The sequence below is a fragment of the Alligator sinensis genome, unplaced genomic scaffold, assembly GCF_000455745.1.
Source record: "Alligator sinensis unplaced genomic scaffold, ASM45574v1 scaffold748_1, whole genome shotgun sequence".
NCBI lineage: Eukaryota > Metazoa > Chordata > Crocodylia > Alligatoridae > Alligator > Alligator sinensis.
In genome coordinates, this window is record NW_005842455.1 from 330,076 (window position 1) to 346,326 (window position 16,251).

General features: G+C 38.7%; 1 protein-coding gene across 1 annotated transcript in view; it reads right to left on the reverse strand.

Annotated features, from left to right (window-relative positions):
- Positions 1 to 1,067: 1,067 nt before the first annotated feature.
- GOLGA3 (golgin A3) overlaps positions 1,068 to 16,251 on the reverse strand; it is a 34,820-nt gene continuing 19,636 nt past the window's right edge. Inside the window, exons 14-23 of the mRNA XM_025212324.1 lie at positions 15,030 to 15,246; positions 13,811 to 13,954; positions 13,055 to 13,252; positions 11,990 to 12,106; positions 11,454 to 11,593; positions 9,688 to 9,820; positions 9,330 to 9,452; positions 8,333 to 8,497; positions 6,036 to 6,196; positions 1,068 to 5,315 (exon numbers count right to left, since the gene is read on the reverse strand). Coding sequence (XP_025068109.1) covers positions 5,108 to 5,315; positions 6,036 to 6,196; positions 8,333 to 8,497; positions 9,330 to 9,452; positions 9,688 to 9,820; positions 11,454 to 11,593; positions 11,990 to 12,106; positions 13,055 to 13,252; positions 13,811 to 13,954; positions 15,030 to 15,246 — 1,606 coding nt within the window. The 3' untranslated portion in view covers positions 1,068 to 5,107. The remainder of the gene's footprint in view (positions 5,316 to 6,035; positions 6,197 to 8,332; positions 8,498 to 9,329; positions 9,453 to 9,687; positions 9,821 to 11,453; positions 11,594 to 11,989; positions 12,107 to 13,054; positions 13,253 to 13,810; positions 13,955 to 15,029; positions 15,247 to 16,251) is intronic.

A 16,251-nucleotide genomic window follows, 5' to 3' on the forward strand; every position in this document is an offset into this window, starting at 1 on the left:
CGCCCCCCCCCCGCCCGGCAGCGAGGACCCCGCCCCCGGGTATGTCCTAGACACTGCCTGACAGAGAAGGCAAAAAGCGGCTCCCCCGCCCCAACCCCTTCAAGCGCCGCCTCCCAGGACACCCAGCCCCACCCCGCCCCGCGGCCTGACAGCATAGGGAGAGCACGGCCCCGAGCTGCCCGCCCCAGTGCCTGACGGGAATGCTGCCATCAGCGCCTATTGGGTGGCCCCCGGCGAGCTGTTCGCCGCAATGCCTGACGGGAAAACTACGGGGGGAGGGAAGAGCCACATGTGCCGCACGTGTTAAAGGGCGAGTCGCTCTGCCGGGGCGTGCACATGTGGGACAGCTGCAGGATCCCGCCTTCGTTTGAACCAAGCAGGAGCCGGCGTTTTTGTTTTCTCTTAAAACAGCATCGATTCCGGCTCCCTTCCCCGCTGTGCCGGCACCAGCCCTGGGGCCCCGAGGGAAGCGGGTGCTGCTCCTCACAAGGCTCTTTTCCCTTCAGGAGAACAGAAGCACCCCTGGCAGTGCTGGATTATGACATGCAGAGACCCCATACGATAAAAATAATCCAGTGGGGAACAAAAATGTCCACATTTAGAGTCATGTCCCCATATCTCCTTTGTCTACCAACTGATTATTATAACACTTGCTGTTGAGTCAGGTTTTTTTAATTTAGAGGCCTCTTGTTATGAGGCCCTAAACTGTAGTTTAAGTAGTTTAAGCCTAAATCCAGCACTGCCCCCTGGTCCCCCCAGCAGCAAGCCTTGACTAAGGTTTTCCTGTAAGGGGCAAGGAGCCCCACCCTATCTTCCCCCCAAAAACAGGCTGGCTTCATCTGAAACAGCAAAACCGGTGCTTCTGACTTGTCTATGCCCAGGGTGTGATAGCGGGAAATGAAACAAAAGATTCAAATAACCTTTAACTTAGATTCTATGTTAATGTAGCAGCTACTTTTCAGTAAAGGTCAGTGTTGAGGTTCCCTCTAGGATCTTAAACGTAAAAAAAAGTAAGTTTGCTGCCAAAATACAAAAGTCGTTATTGAAGTAAAAACAACACAGAGCCCTTTACCAAAAATAGTTTATTGCACAAAATGTTTAAAGGAATTCCTATGCACAATTTATTTATTTTTTAATTAACATGCTTTGTAAGGTCAGAATCTTTAGTTGTACATAACTCCTTTGTCCCCTGGTTTCCCACTTAAAAACCATTATGAAATGATTACCTTTTTGTCCTTATACTTCATCATTTGAGTAGACGTTAGATTATTGAAAACCATGTATAAAACATGACAGTTTAACTTTTACAGTACTTGGAACATAAAAAATCTGGGCATCTGTAATGGACAATGCTGCTCTTAGTTGAGAGAACTTTCTAGGGCTGAAGCTATCTGTTTTATTAGAAATCAAGTGTGACCATTTTCCAGCTGGCTAGCATTAATGGCTTCTTGAGACTGTCTCTGCTTTCTCAGGAAAAACACAGAACCATAAAAAAAAAGTTTTATGGTCACAATAGACATGACATGCAAAAAATTGACACTGCATTGCCAAAATTAAGATAACATGCCTCACAGCTTGTGCATGGCTTAGACAAGTAGTGAGGATGCCATCTAGAGTCTCATTTATATGGCCAAGAATAATCATCAGTAATGCATGTAAGGGATGGCTTAACTAACTCTATTTAAACACCCACACTATTATATTTCACATACGTAAAGATGTGTGCACGAAAATTTCCATTCTGAGCACACATTTTTATTCCTTACATACGTGGAACACCTACTGATTTCAATAGGGATATGTTGCCTGATTGAAGAATATGGGATCAGACCCTCTTTGCACAAGAAATGGAAGGACTGACTTAACCTAACACAGTATATAAAAATTTCCAAGCAACCTGGAAGACAGTGGAATTGAGCTTCGTGCAACATTTAGCAATAGTAGATTCGGTAACTAATTTATTTCCAAAGTCAGTTTAACGCATTAAAGTGTTTTAAGTCTTCCAAAAAGCAACACGTTTTATAAAGGAGTGCTGCAGCTTCTACCAACATTTATCACTTAAAATACTCTTACAGTACAACAACATTAATTTCTCTCTCTTCCATATGATTTGGCTGGAAAAGTTGCAACTACCAGAGTGGGGAAAAGATTTACAAAATACATTCCACTACTGAAAACAATTCTAAAAGCACATCAATGTTAAATGAAGCACTGATTTTCCTCTTAATGGGGCTGTTTCAAAGAAGGAACCAAGTTTTTTCCCCACGCCTACTCTTAGGAGACTGCTGTAGAGAGAACATACTTAGCATCCCAGGGTAAAAAGGAGAATTCTTTTAAAGAAACACAAAAACGACCACCTTACAGAATAATTAAGGAAGAGAGTTGCTGGGTTACAAGGGAAAGGCCTAATCATTTGTGGAGCACCTGCAGGAGCTGCTGACTTCCCACAAGTCCTGTTATTTTAGTAAGCCTTGGCTGTACTCGACATCTCATGTAATTAGGTCTTCAAGTTTCATCCATTGTTCTTTGGTCAGGAGATGGTGTTTTGTATTTGATTTTATAATAGGTGATAGATACTAACAGAAAAAGAAGTATGGTTATGATAAGGGTCCTGATAAGGAAACTGAGTACTCTCAGACACAGATGAGGAGTGGGGTAAAGAAGAAATCAGTTCTCATATAACTAATACATCTTAACAATCTCTTTCTGTCAGAGGAAAACTATACATTTAAGGCTACGTTGCTGTATCAAATACGCACTCAGGTGTCTTGTAAAGAACTAACAAGAAAGATGCAGCACTGACCTGAAACAGGATTGCATTACAGTAACTAGTATAATAGTGAGAGAGACAGGCATTTTGAAGAACTACGAATGTTTGTTACAGTTCTGGCATTTTTGATCCCAGATAAAATGTCTTATCTGTACAAATGTTGCCAAGCTCACAATTTAAAACTTAACAAATTCTTACCTGTAGTTAATGATTTATCAAAATGAACAGCAAACATTAACCCCGCACAAATGGTATTTTATTTAAAAACCTGAACACACAATTTTTTGCACTGAATATATTATTCATTATGTAGTTTTAACTTTTTCAATTAACAATACACTATCTTTTTTCCTCTTAGAGCATAATATACAGGCAACTTCAAGAACATGAACAGCAGCAAAATTAATCAGTACCATTACTCTGTGAAGTAGACTTTAGTAGTATATAAACATTAGCACGTCTGGGCTAGTCAGTAAAGCTTTTGACGTTTTTAAACAGTTCAGAAATCCTACATGAGGGGCACCTAATGCCACACTAAATCCATTCATTTCCTCTCAAACCTGAAACACTTGACTTTTAAACTTTAAGGTCAGTCCTACCAAATAAAACACGGTAGTGGAATTCCACCATTAGTCAGTTTAGACACTGTTGTAAGCGCAAACTATTTAGTTGGCTTAGAACTTGAATCAAGAGAACTGCAAAACTTTAAAGGCAGGGCTCTTTGTTTCTAAAGCAGCTGCCCAAAACCAATCCCCTCAAATGAGATAGAACTGGAACACTTAACAAAAAGAGGTGAGGATAATTTTTCTGTGTAGGCATATATCTACATTTTTTTTTAATAATTCTTGTTTGAAGAGAACCCTATCCATGTTTTGTCCACCTGTTTAATCCACCTGTTTATCTAACTGATAAAAAAATCCAATATAAAAGAACATACCTGATCTTATCTTCCTCACTTTCAACAAAAACAACAGCACACTCACTTGGGACCATCCATTCATTCTTCTAAGTGTAAGTCTGTCATGTGCTACAGCATGATTCCAAGTGTACAGTAGGCAAAAAATGCGTCTATGCTGATGTCAGAATAACACAGAAGGGGAGGACACTTTCACTGTACTATAATATAGCATGGATGGGACCAGCCAAAAACATATCTAAAGGCAGGGTGCTTCAGTAACATTGCATTAGATAAAACAAGGTGCCTCTGCAGAAGAGGTCACAGTAGTGCCAGTGCTCCCACACATGAACGATGTGCACACACTGGAAGCAAAACAAGAAAGGGAAGGGGAAGATAAAGCTAATAAAAAAAATAAATTTTATAGGCATTATCATTTTTGTCTTTGAAAGATACCAGTGAAATAATTACATTTCTAAAAGCTCTGGCTTTGGGGCTAGTTTCCCTAAGCCTTATGTACAATATTGTCCAACAGCAAACTTAAATGTAACATTAAAATAATAAGTAACAAAATACCCAGGTCAATCCCAACTTATAGTATATAAGTATATTAAAATATTAAAACTGATACTTTAGGTCAGGAAATTATGATTTTTCATATGTATATACAGACCTTTATCAGGTATGTCTACTTCAAAACCTAACCAAAAAGGTGCAAAGAAAAAAAGTGTGTATGTGCAGTGAAGCAAAGCTCCTTACTGGCCTGTACTGCAAGAAGACAATCACCACACTCCAGAAAACATCCTGGGCAGATTTACCAGTTTATACCTGGCCTGCACCAGTCATATTTTGAAGCCTCTTTCCTTTAGCAAAGCTCAAAGCTGTTTTTCATAATTAGAGATGGATTCAAAAAAAAATCTTAAACCCAGACACCTGCAATCTGATTTTCAAAATCTTTAGAGTTGAAAATGGAAGGAAATCATTACTTTTCCAGATGTAATGTAGATGCAGCCCAAGACAGCAGAAAGCTTGGGAAAAAATCTGATGTTGCAAGAGTGCGGTACTCTCTTAACCCAATTAAACAGATGCAGATCTAGAACAACACTGTCTTGTTGGCCTCTCTCTAGTTATAATTCATAAATAAATATTTTCAATCCTTCCTCTGGATTGCTCCTTAGACTTCATCTTTTGTTCCCTCCACACCCTCCACTCCCCAATTTTCATTACTTCAGTGAGGTGAATGATTTTATAGGAACTCCTCAATACAGCACTGTGCAATAAATGTTTTGCCAGTCCCTCCAAAATTTTTCTTTTCTTTTTGTTGTTGTTGTTGCTGTTGAAGGCAAAAGCAGAAATCTAAACTCCATTAAAAATACAACAAATAAATAGAGATTCTTTTACACACTTAAAGCAGTTGTGAAGCAAAACAAGCAGTGAGGACGTCATTGTTTCATTGCTTCCTTGTCACCAGCATTATGATTCTGTTCCTGTCTGTCTACAACAGGAATGTCCTGCTCACTTGATGCAGCTGTGGGACAGATAGAAGTAAGGTCCATTAACTGCCCTTCAATCTGAGTCCATGAAGACATTGATTCATGTACTGTAATAGTGTGTTCCTCCATTTGGCGCTGAAGGCTATCCATTTCTTGCCTTTTGAAAAGAAGAGAAAAAGGAAAAACTTATCAGCTGAAAACTTGGAGAGGCATTATTAAACACTGACTAATTTATTTCAAATCATTTCTGACATCTGATACCCATCTGAGGTTCTCTGAAGCCACATGGAAACACAAGGCAAGTGCATGCAGGAGAATTAATTTTGCAAGAAATACAGGACTTGTTCCTGGGCTAGGAGCAACTTCTACAGGACATATTTAGCTCAAAAGCAGAGGGGATTTTGGCAGCTTTAGCAGTACATCTCACTCGGAGCTTTGCAGGAAGATAAATGAAAAAAAAGTTACAGAAATTAAAATTTCCATAATAACCATTCTCCCTTTGACATGCTGCCTGGACTGCAACTTTGTTCATACTGCCAAGTATCTTCCTGTGCTACATCAGGAATTCCGTTTCAAAAGGAAAAAAAATATATAAATCCTGCTTTGGTTGCTTGTTCTGCATTGTACCAATTTGTGCATTCAGACTGTAAGCTATATAGAGACAAGGATTCTGTTCAATACATTTTGCCTACTGCAAAGTGCTCTGAATACCTTCAGTGCTATAGCAAATATCAGTATCCACAGCACTGTGCTAGTGAGAGCTGTGTAGGAAAAAAAATTCCTTTTAAAATGTCTACTTCTTTTGTTTAGACTGGAAGCACACTTGTTCAAATATTTTTTAAATTAAATAATACATGATTTAAAGAATGGGTCATACTTCAATTGCTGAAGACAGCTGTTCAGGTTTTTTAAAGGTTCTTTGCTCACAGCTGTTGGTGGTTTCAACAGCTCTTCCAGCAGTGCGGCAGGGACAGGACAATCAGGAATCTTCACTGGCGTCACAGGATTTGAATTAGTCTCTCCTTTCAGTTCCTTCCTCTGTTAAAAGGGGAAAAAAATGGAACAAACCACCTTCCTCAACTTGACTATTACTATATAAGAACAGATATAAAGAGTGTAGACAGTATGTATCTGCGCTGAAAAACAGCTCAGAACAATGGTGAAGGCTGGCAGAAGTGGCACAACACAACTGCTTAACGCAGTACGCCCACTCTGGCCCCACAGGCTGCATGTGTGGTGGAGGGTTGGACTGTAGGTTGGATCCCATGCAGGATCAACATGCACAATCAGTCCATGAGTTCAATCTGGCAGCATGCTAGCCCAATCGCATGCATGTAGAACCAGCCATGTACTGGCACCATCTGGCACACAGGGCTGCAATATCCAACCTGAGGGGCTTCCCCATGGTTGCAGGAATTTAGCAGCAAGGGAACTACAATTAATGCCACCATCATTCCCCCACCACAAATTTCCAGACCTTTGGGGAGCACCATGGACCAAATGACGTGGTTCCATAAGGCTAGAGTTAAATACCCTTGGCCTTAAGTAGTCCCGTGTCATCCAGACTTGTAAGTAAATAAGTACTTATGTCTAAACTGGTAGGCTTGGTGCTCAGTTTCTTTTCTGGCTTTATAAACTGGTAACAAGAACATGATCTGACCAAAAAAACTTTTTGCTGCCATGGGCCAGGTAAGTGGTTTGAGGCCAGTCTGTGGACTGGATCAGCCCTCATGTATCCCGGGGCCCCAAGCTGTAGGACTGGGTCCACACCACCTTCAGCTGGCCCCAGAGTGCTCAGATCGAGACCTAGGTGACTTTTGCACACTCCCCACAAGTTCAGGAATTTGGCAGCAAGGGAGCAGCAGTTGCTGCCACCACTCCCCTGCTGTCAAAGTTTTGGACCCAAGGAGACTCGTGCAGGCCAAATCTGGCTTGTGGGGTGGAGGTTGAGCACCCCTGCAGTAAGGGGTTCAACTTACTGGCTTCACAGCAGGCTTAACTATACAGAAAGATGGTTATAAAAAAGGACAATGCAGCCAAAAAGAACATATGTGGTCAAAAGTATACCTTTCTGAACTTTCTGGGTTATGCTGAAGGCACAACTCGTAAATTCTGATCAGTAATCTATAAGACCCCTTACTAGGGTCCTTAGAATGAAATATGTTGAACTTCAAGTACAGAAAGCTTAGAGGAAGATTTAGTAAGGGAAATCTTTAAGCTAGGCACTGGGTCTATAAAGGGAGCTGGGGAGTTACAGACGTTCTCTCTGTTTCAAGGTGCTAAACAAGGAATCCAATAAAGACACTATTCAAAGTTAATGCTTGGGTAAAAATATTAAAAGACACCAGAAACAACTTGAATAGGCAGGATATTACATGCACCTTTAAAGAGTGCTTTAAAAACAAAAGATTTATCCATAGTCCATCACATAGCTAGTGTTTGTCTTTTGCAAAGGAGAGAAAGAAAAAGACTTGTGGCTTATTTCATTGAAGAGACATGTAAATGAAGTATGATTAAGGCTATGACTTTGTTGTGGCAGTCACAGAAGCCATTAATTTGAAGAAACTGAATCTCATCAGTGAATGCAACCACATATTCAATTTGATGGATTTTTTTTTACTTCATATATATTTAAATAATTACCCTATGTTCCCTAAAACATGCACACAACCATGCGAGTCTTAAAATGCAGACTGCTACACGTTTAGAGAGGGATGCTGACCTATAGGAAAGAATGGAGGCATTAATTCTCTAAAACTACAAGTATCACAAGACAATAACTGCAACAAATACATTTCCCTACTAACTGTCCTGTACACTGGCATTGTAAAGATTATTAAAATTAATAACTTTCCTGCAAAGGCTGCTTTTTTCACCTGTACCTCTAATGTGAGGTTCACTAAAAGATACTATGCCAAAATCATAGCCATAAACATGTTGCAAATGCATAGAAAGACATTCTGTTTAAGAGGCATATACTCCACATTGCTTTGTTAGTTTTGCAGCCAGAAAATCCTTTAAGGATTTATCATTTAAAACAACAGAGAACCACTATCCCTTAACTGTTAATCTAACATGGTCATACCAGGGTCCTCACAAGGTTATGCTGTAGAAGACTGTTTCCATAGCACATCTGATTATTCTAAGTGAAAGTCCTTTTTACTACTTAGGTACCTTCTTTATCTTCCCATGCTTCAGATCCATCTTCAGTTGCTGGTTCTGCTGCAGCAGACTCTTCATGCTATTCTTCAGTTCAGTCACTTTAGCCTGAAGCATGAACTTGTCCTTCTGAGTCATTGACAGATCTTCCCGTACCATCTCCAACTCCGTCTTGATATTCTGTTTTAAAAAAGAGGTTTTTTAAATCTTAAGAAAACGTCATGAGGGAATAATCAAAAGTGAAAAATGTACAGCTGAGTAGTTACAGGGTCCAAGTTTAAGTGGCAGAAAACTACAAGTTATATGAAGGGGTTTTAGATATTCTATTACATTTTTTCAATTTCTTGATTTATTAAAAAAAAAAGCAGACGCCTCTGTAGAATGGGCCATTATTATCAACCTTAAAAATAATTTACTTTGGAAGAGAGTCAGTCATGGGACATTTAAATAGCATATTCCTGCTCCTGTCGACAGTGATAGATATTTGCATCATTTTAACTATTAATTAGAAGCCCTACACCATGTCCCTATCCAAGTAATTCATTTAATAATTTACCAGTGTATTATTTCTTGAAAGAACACTGTCAGGTTATATTAACCTAAAGTTGCAATTTTGTAAAAATTAAAGTTGACACATCCAACATTAATGAAGAATATTTCCATCATTTTCTTTAATTTTGATAGAAACTAAACACACCCACATACATTCCATTGTTTTTGCAAGCACAGCAGTTGTGTGTCTAGGAAGTAACTTAAGAGCGACTAACCTATTTTAATAGTCCAAAGTGGGTGCCATATAAAACAGAAAAAAGAATAGTGAAACTGAAATCAATAACACACAAAACCTCTTAGTTTTAAATCATCTAGTTTTATGCTTGACATTGATATAGTACTTTCTTTTTAAACCTTACAGGGTCCCTTTTTAATATCCTCTTATGAATCTCCTCTACCATTAATTTACTCTTCACTGAAAGCCCTTGTCCCTCAGAATCATGGAGGTCAGCTCAATTACCTGCAGTACCAGCTGCATTCCTTCTAACTCCTTTTGACTGCGCTGTTCAGTCATGTCCGACTGTTGCTTTAGTGTTTGAATTTCTCTTTCCTTCTGTTCTACCTCCCACTTGAGGTCTTCAACCTACAGAAAAAAAAAAGTTTTGGGATACACCTAAAATTAACTACAAGACCAATCAATCAGAAAATTAAAGCTATTTTGTTACCTATGTTGCAAACATTTTCTACTTCTTAGCAAATCTGTTAACACAAATGCAAATACTGTTGGAGGATTTAATTAAGCCTTTTGAGGGTTATGCACCTAAATAAGATACATTAAGTATGGGTGAAAGAAGTCAGAGTTAACTACAAAGTTTTACCTCTTGGTTTACTACAGGTTGTTTATTAAGTTGTTCATCCAGCTGTTTCTGCAGAAGCTGAAGCTGAGACTGGGCTGCTGCCAATTCTTGCTGAAACTGTGACACTTCCTGGGAATGTTTCTCATCCTCAGCCCTAGGTCAGAAATGGCAAAAACAAGAATACAGACAAGAACCATTTAGGCATCTCTCTTTACAACAGAACACATAGTTAATAAAATAAGATATTTAGAAGCAAGTGATACAAGTTATCAACCTGAAGAACCAACTAAGAAAATCAGCAATACAGTCTGGCAAGTTGCATCTTTGGCAGTCTTTGCCTGCATGTTCATGTCATTATTTTAGCCACAAACAGCATTTTGCTAAAAGAGACAAAGCAATATTGAGCCAAGTACTTATTAGCAAATGTATCAAGCCCAGGTAATGTATGTACATTACATGTATGTACATACATACTAACAAATGTAGTAGCCCAGTTAAAGAGGAGAAACAAAACCAAAAGTCAATAGGCTATTTTAAGAGAAGAAAGTTTACATTTTGATTTATTCAGACATCCATATTGTTGTTACTTGCAGTACTGAAGTTCTGAGACAAGTCTACCCACAACACTTTACAGGCATGTATAGGCACAGGAAGTTTAGAGACACAGAAAGTCCCAAATAAACATCTTGTGATAGATCCAATGCAGAAGGTCCCTGGCTCTGATCTCCCATGACATTCGTGGGCAACTCTAAACCATATATATCCTCACAAACCATGGGAGATGCAGATACCTGATGCACAAATGGAAAAAAATTCAAAATTCCAGCGTGCAACTGTGGTCACCCAGAACAGACCATGAAACATACAATGACTCAATGCCTGATCCACAAATATGAAGGAAGTATCACAGAGATACGCTCTGCTGCTCCTGACAACTGTCTGGCTCAACCACCTAAATGTAAAATTATAATTACTGTTCTGTATCTACATCAGACATATGGAAGAAGAAGAATAGGAATTTAAGTATTTTGATTAGGGCTGATTTTTCTTTCTACAGCAACTATAATGTAGTGCTCTAATCAGTGTAGCTTATTTCACACTTCTATAGAAACATGCTGTAACTGATATCATTGTATTCATACTAAGGTAGATGGGTTGTCCCTGGGTATAACTAAAGCACTATCATGTCTTCATTTAGAAAACTTTAAGAAATTGATTTGCCATCCAATTTTGAAAAATGTACTCTGAAGAGCTCAGAATCTAGCCAACTGCTTCATTGCAGCTTTCTGCTTCAAGCTCCTAAGCCCTTGCATTCTGAGGCTGAATGACCAGTATGTTCAGCAGCAAGTGACCAGTTCACATTCCCATATAGTACAACAATACTGTCTATTTCAGAAAACCTGACAGTTAACTGATGCTTCACATGCTTGGAAATTAATTCTGCACGTAGATCACACTTCTGATGGACATGAAAAAAAGAAGAGCAACACACACGCATGTGACACTGAAACCCATCTAGCCTATCAAATGGGGGGGGGGGTGTCAAAATCATAAGCAGTGCAGGTGATAAGATGCAACTCAGACATAGTAGAAGAAGAGTTTCTCTCTGCAACTTGGATGCACATGTACCCAGTGAAGGACTCAGCCAGGACTAATTCACTAAAACCGTTCCAGAGTCAAAACCAAAAATTCAACTATACAAGCAGTTTTCAGATGTTTTGTTCAGTCAGTCACCATTTTATTTACTGTGTCCTGACAAACTTAAATATACCTTACAATGTACTTACTGCAGTTTGTCTGCTTCAGCCTGAAGGGCTTGGACAAGCAGTTCTTTGGCTTGTAGCTCTTTCTTAATTTCATTCAGTTCAAGGATAGCCGCTCTGTAGTGACGGCGGTTATGTGCTGCATCTGCTTTGGCTGCTGCAACCTATGAAAACAAACAGGTAGTTTTTCCTCATCCAGCATTTCAGGAGAAAAGGAAGGATTTTATCATTAGATTCATTAATGTAACAAAACAACCAAATTTACCTTGGGTCTTTTGAGGTGCCTTTGGATAGAGAATACTTTTACCCAGAGAAAAGGTACGTATCCAATTCTGATGAAAATGTTTCAAGGGAGCCCCCTGCTAACATTTTGGTAGTTCATAACTGTGCTTAATGTAGGGCATGTTAGAAGTCGAGACGCATCCAGGGACCTGACACGCTACTGGCCGCCCCAAAAAGATGGCTGCAGGTAGCAGCTCACTGTATGCCTGACTTTTACTTGTACTGCTTTCCAATATTTTGTATTCAAATCATCTACTATTAATGAAGGAGAAGCTTACCTGTTCTTTGAGGTCATTAACTTTTGACTTCTCTTTCTCTAAGGCAGTCTGTAAGGCTTGAATAAGTTGTCTCATTTGCTGATCCTCCTCCTCTTTACGCTTCAGGACTTCTTGAACCTATAGTAATCACAAAACCAGGATTTAGCAGTGACAGAATGCTTCCCTCCATATTTCTCAGCCTGGCCTTGACAGACTAACAGTGCATTTAAGGGAATTCCCATCACATCTTCCTCAGATGGAAGCATAATTGCCATGACAGACTCCTGAAGTGGGGGAAATGAACCACAAAGACTCTCAGAACCACAAATGGAAACAGGTGACGAAGCCACCAGAACCCCCACACTCCAAAAACGTATCAGCTAATTGGGAATTAAAAATGCTGGGAATTCATAATACGGTTCAGAAAGGTCCAGCTTTTCCGTAAGTAACAGTATTCAAAAGCTAGGCAAGTTAAACAGTATGAAATGTACTGTTTGTTGGTCTTTCCTGTTCTGTTGTGTATGTTACAGATCCCACAGCAAATTTGAAAGAGAGCACCTGAGGTTCCTTGGCACATCTTCACTTCCCATCATTATAGTCACTCTCCCTGCATACTGCCATCTTGTCCCAGAGGTGGTTACATTTTAACAGGAATGTATGTAGGTTGTTAAACTTTTTTTTTTTTTTTTTTTTTTTTTTTTTACGGTGGAGGGGAAAGGGCAGGGAGAGGCTATATTCTGGTAAATGATGTAAGACTAAGTAAAAGGACTGACACTGATATCAGCAGATCTTTGTATGGCATTTATGTGTCAGTGATAACAGTTCAATTTGCCACCTTTGTTTTTGCAGATTTCCATTACTGTTTTCACCGAAAACATTTAGTTTAGCCCAGTCTAAAAATCATATTTTGATCAGTCGTTTGGAACTGTATTATTCTTTCATCCTAATCCACACCGAAACCTGAATCTGGTGAAAATACACCGAATTTTCTTTAAACATCTGCTTTTCGTGTAAATCTATGGACATAGCTAAGTTCTGAAAACGGAAACATTCTCTCCCCTAAAAAGTTACATATGCTCCAACTACCTGGAGATTCAGCTGTACCAGATCTGCCTCTCTTTTTGCTAATGCTGTTTCTAGGATGCTGTTGTGCTGCCTCAAAGCAGCATTGGACTGACCAAGCCCTGTGAGCTTTCCTCGCTCATGTTCCAGCTCAAGGGCCAGCTTCTTGTTTATTTCTTCAAGCCGTTTTATCTTTCTCCTGAAGCCTCTAGATTCCTGAAGCTAAAGGAAAAAAATAGAATGTTACCTCATTGTTGCTTTACATATGGTAGGAAAAAGTCTCCAATTTAATAACAGATACTTTTAAAAGTCATTTCAAGTGTATCTGTATTTTTTGTTTCTAATACAAATTAAGTCAGCTAGAAGACTGTGCAAGTGCTTTCAACAGGAAAAGCAAAGAAGAAATGAGATACTAATAGCAGAGGCCATTATTAAACATTTCTCATGCCATATTAACTTCTGATTCCAGAAGTCAATGAACACTCATGACTCCTATTCACCTCAATAGGTAATTAACTGGATTCTTCACCAGTTAACATTTCTTGACCGGATTTTACCAGTCTCTAATGTAGACCCTTCATTCATTTAATTTCCTTTGTTTCCCAGGGGTCAAAGGAAGGCATAAAGATTGGGTACCTTGCAGCAAGGTTACCAAGTGTGGCTGAACCTTCCCCATGCCAGTTTTTAACATACTTCACTGTTTGAATAAATTTACAGTTCCAAATCATCATCTCCTCCAGCCTCCCTCCCTAGGGCTGCTGGTAGAGCTTTAACAATTACCTCATCCTCAAGTTCTAATACTTTTTCTCTGTATTCCTCCAGCTCCTGGCTGGTAAGTGAAATAACTTCTTGCAGCTCTTTCTCCAGCATTGTCTTACTGCTGCTAACAGCTTGCAACTCTGTCTCCAGAGCTTGAATCCTTTCCTAAAAGTAAAACCATCAGAAATATGGTTATTCAATCATTCCAACTACTCCAAGAGACAACTACTTTTTTATCAAGTCTATTATGCTGGCTGATATTAAAGTGTCTTCTGTTGCTTAATGGATAACAGTTTGGGGCTCAGAGGGGAAAAAAAAAAGGTTATTGCAATGAATAGATTTTTTATTTTTCTTAATGGAAAATATTTAACGATGAATTCATTCCCTTATTTATGCTATACCATAGTTAGAATGCAACTATAAAATTAGGTCTTTGCTCAGGGGCTTCAACTACATTATATCTGGTAATGACAGAAACAGTCACAGCTAAAATTTTGGCACAGCATCAAAAAATAGATTAGCTTTTGAAGTCTACGCAGAAATAGTTGGATTTAATGAGGGATTTGAAGCAACATAAAGCAAGTGTTTGGCAAGGAAAAACTATTGTTAGATAATCAGTAAAAGAGTCTATTAAATTTCAGAACAGTAAGAAAATATTGCCTAAGCAAGTAACTACTGCTTAAATGATGACACAGATTCATGGCTAACGCAGACATTTCTTCTGAAGTTTGTGACCAATAGGCAGTCTTATTTTACTCAGATAAACCCAAACCATTCTCAGCTTTGGTTAAGGCAATTTTTCCCTGGCTGAGCCATGGACACATGGTATACAGATCTGGAAACTGGTAATACAATATTTAAGTAATAATTTATAGCTTCTGCAATAAAGAAAGGCACAAGATTAAGTGAATTATTCTTGAGCTGAAATGTATTGCAACTGTTCTACTGCCGGAGATTTGAAACCCATGCTTCTAGTTTATTTTAGACTGAAAGGAACTATAATTACAGTAGTATTGACTTTAAGTCATCACAGGAGGTTTGACAACAATCCATGTTATTAATTTATATATGAAACATAACGAAGCTTACAAGATTTTCAGTAGAATATAAAATCTTGTAAAATGCAATCATGCCCCAAAACTGTTTGTATTACAAGTTTTCGTTTCCTAACAAATAAACCATAGTTTAAGCCTTATCTTTAAGGATTTAGCAATAATTGGTGATAGTCCATTCTGCCAACCTGGGAAACTTGGTTATTTCCTCCATCAATAATCTGTGCTTTTAGCTTGCTCAACTCTGCTTCGGCAGATTCCTTTGCTGTGAGGGTTTCCTGCAGCCGGCGGCTAAGAATGCCAACTGCATTCTCATAAGCTTTGTGTTTTGCTTTCATCTCTTTCTGTGCACTAGTCAGATCAGAACCTAGGCGCTTCATTTTCTGTTTCTGTTCAGTAATGGCCCTAGAATGAAAAAACAAAAAATGAGAGGTTCTAGTTGAAAAAACTTCCTGAAAAACTATATTGAAAAATTAACTTTCCAGATTAATATGCCTTAATGAAAAGACCTAGTAAGTGTCTGCAACAAACAAATTATATCCAAATAGTTACAGAGGAACAATAAAAATTCATCTAAGAAACATTAAAGTTTTTCTCAACAGATAAACCATAAATTTCTAATGTTATGGGGCACTGTTAATTGGTTAATTACACATAACTAGCATTTTTCAATTACAGAAAGCTATTTTCTGCTGACAGGAAAATCTTTTTGAGGTTACACTTGTGCATCAGAAATGTCCGAAATCACTAAAGAGACTTCGGAGGCGGGAGACACACACCCTTCTACTCCTGAGTCCATTTTTTAGCAAAATTATTTTTCCATGTGGACCTGGGTCATGTTGTCTGGACCTGAAATTAATTTCTACTGTGGCAAGTCCTCTTGAGCTGCTATCTCCTCCCTCAAGAGTCTCCTTCCACTCACATTCCCTACCCCAGCTAAAGCCACAATCCAAACATGGTAACACTTTCATACGTGTGGATTCTTAAAATGTTACAGAAAAAAATATAGTTAATGCGTCAGCGTCTGGCTGCAACCATTGAGATATACATGAATTGCAAAATGTCACTTGTGGTCAGCACTTACTTGCCACTAGTATACTTTCACGTGCCTCTTGCCTTATGCCACACTTTAAAGTATCATAGTAATAAATACCCCTGGTTGCTTTATCACTTACGGCTTTCTGAAGTTATAAACTGGTTTTTACATTAGGTAAAAGCAAGCAGTGTTGGATCAATGCTAGCTTTACTGCAGGCTAAAGGTATACTTTATCTATTAGAAAAGGGCTGATTATTTCTCTTGCCAATTACATTGCTGGGTTATACAGAACTATACTAACATTTATCCTTTAATAATACCAAGACCAATCCAGAGACTAAATGTAAACATTGAATATGTCCCTCTCCATCCCT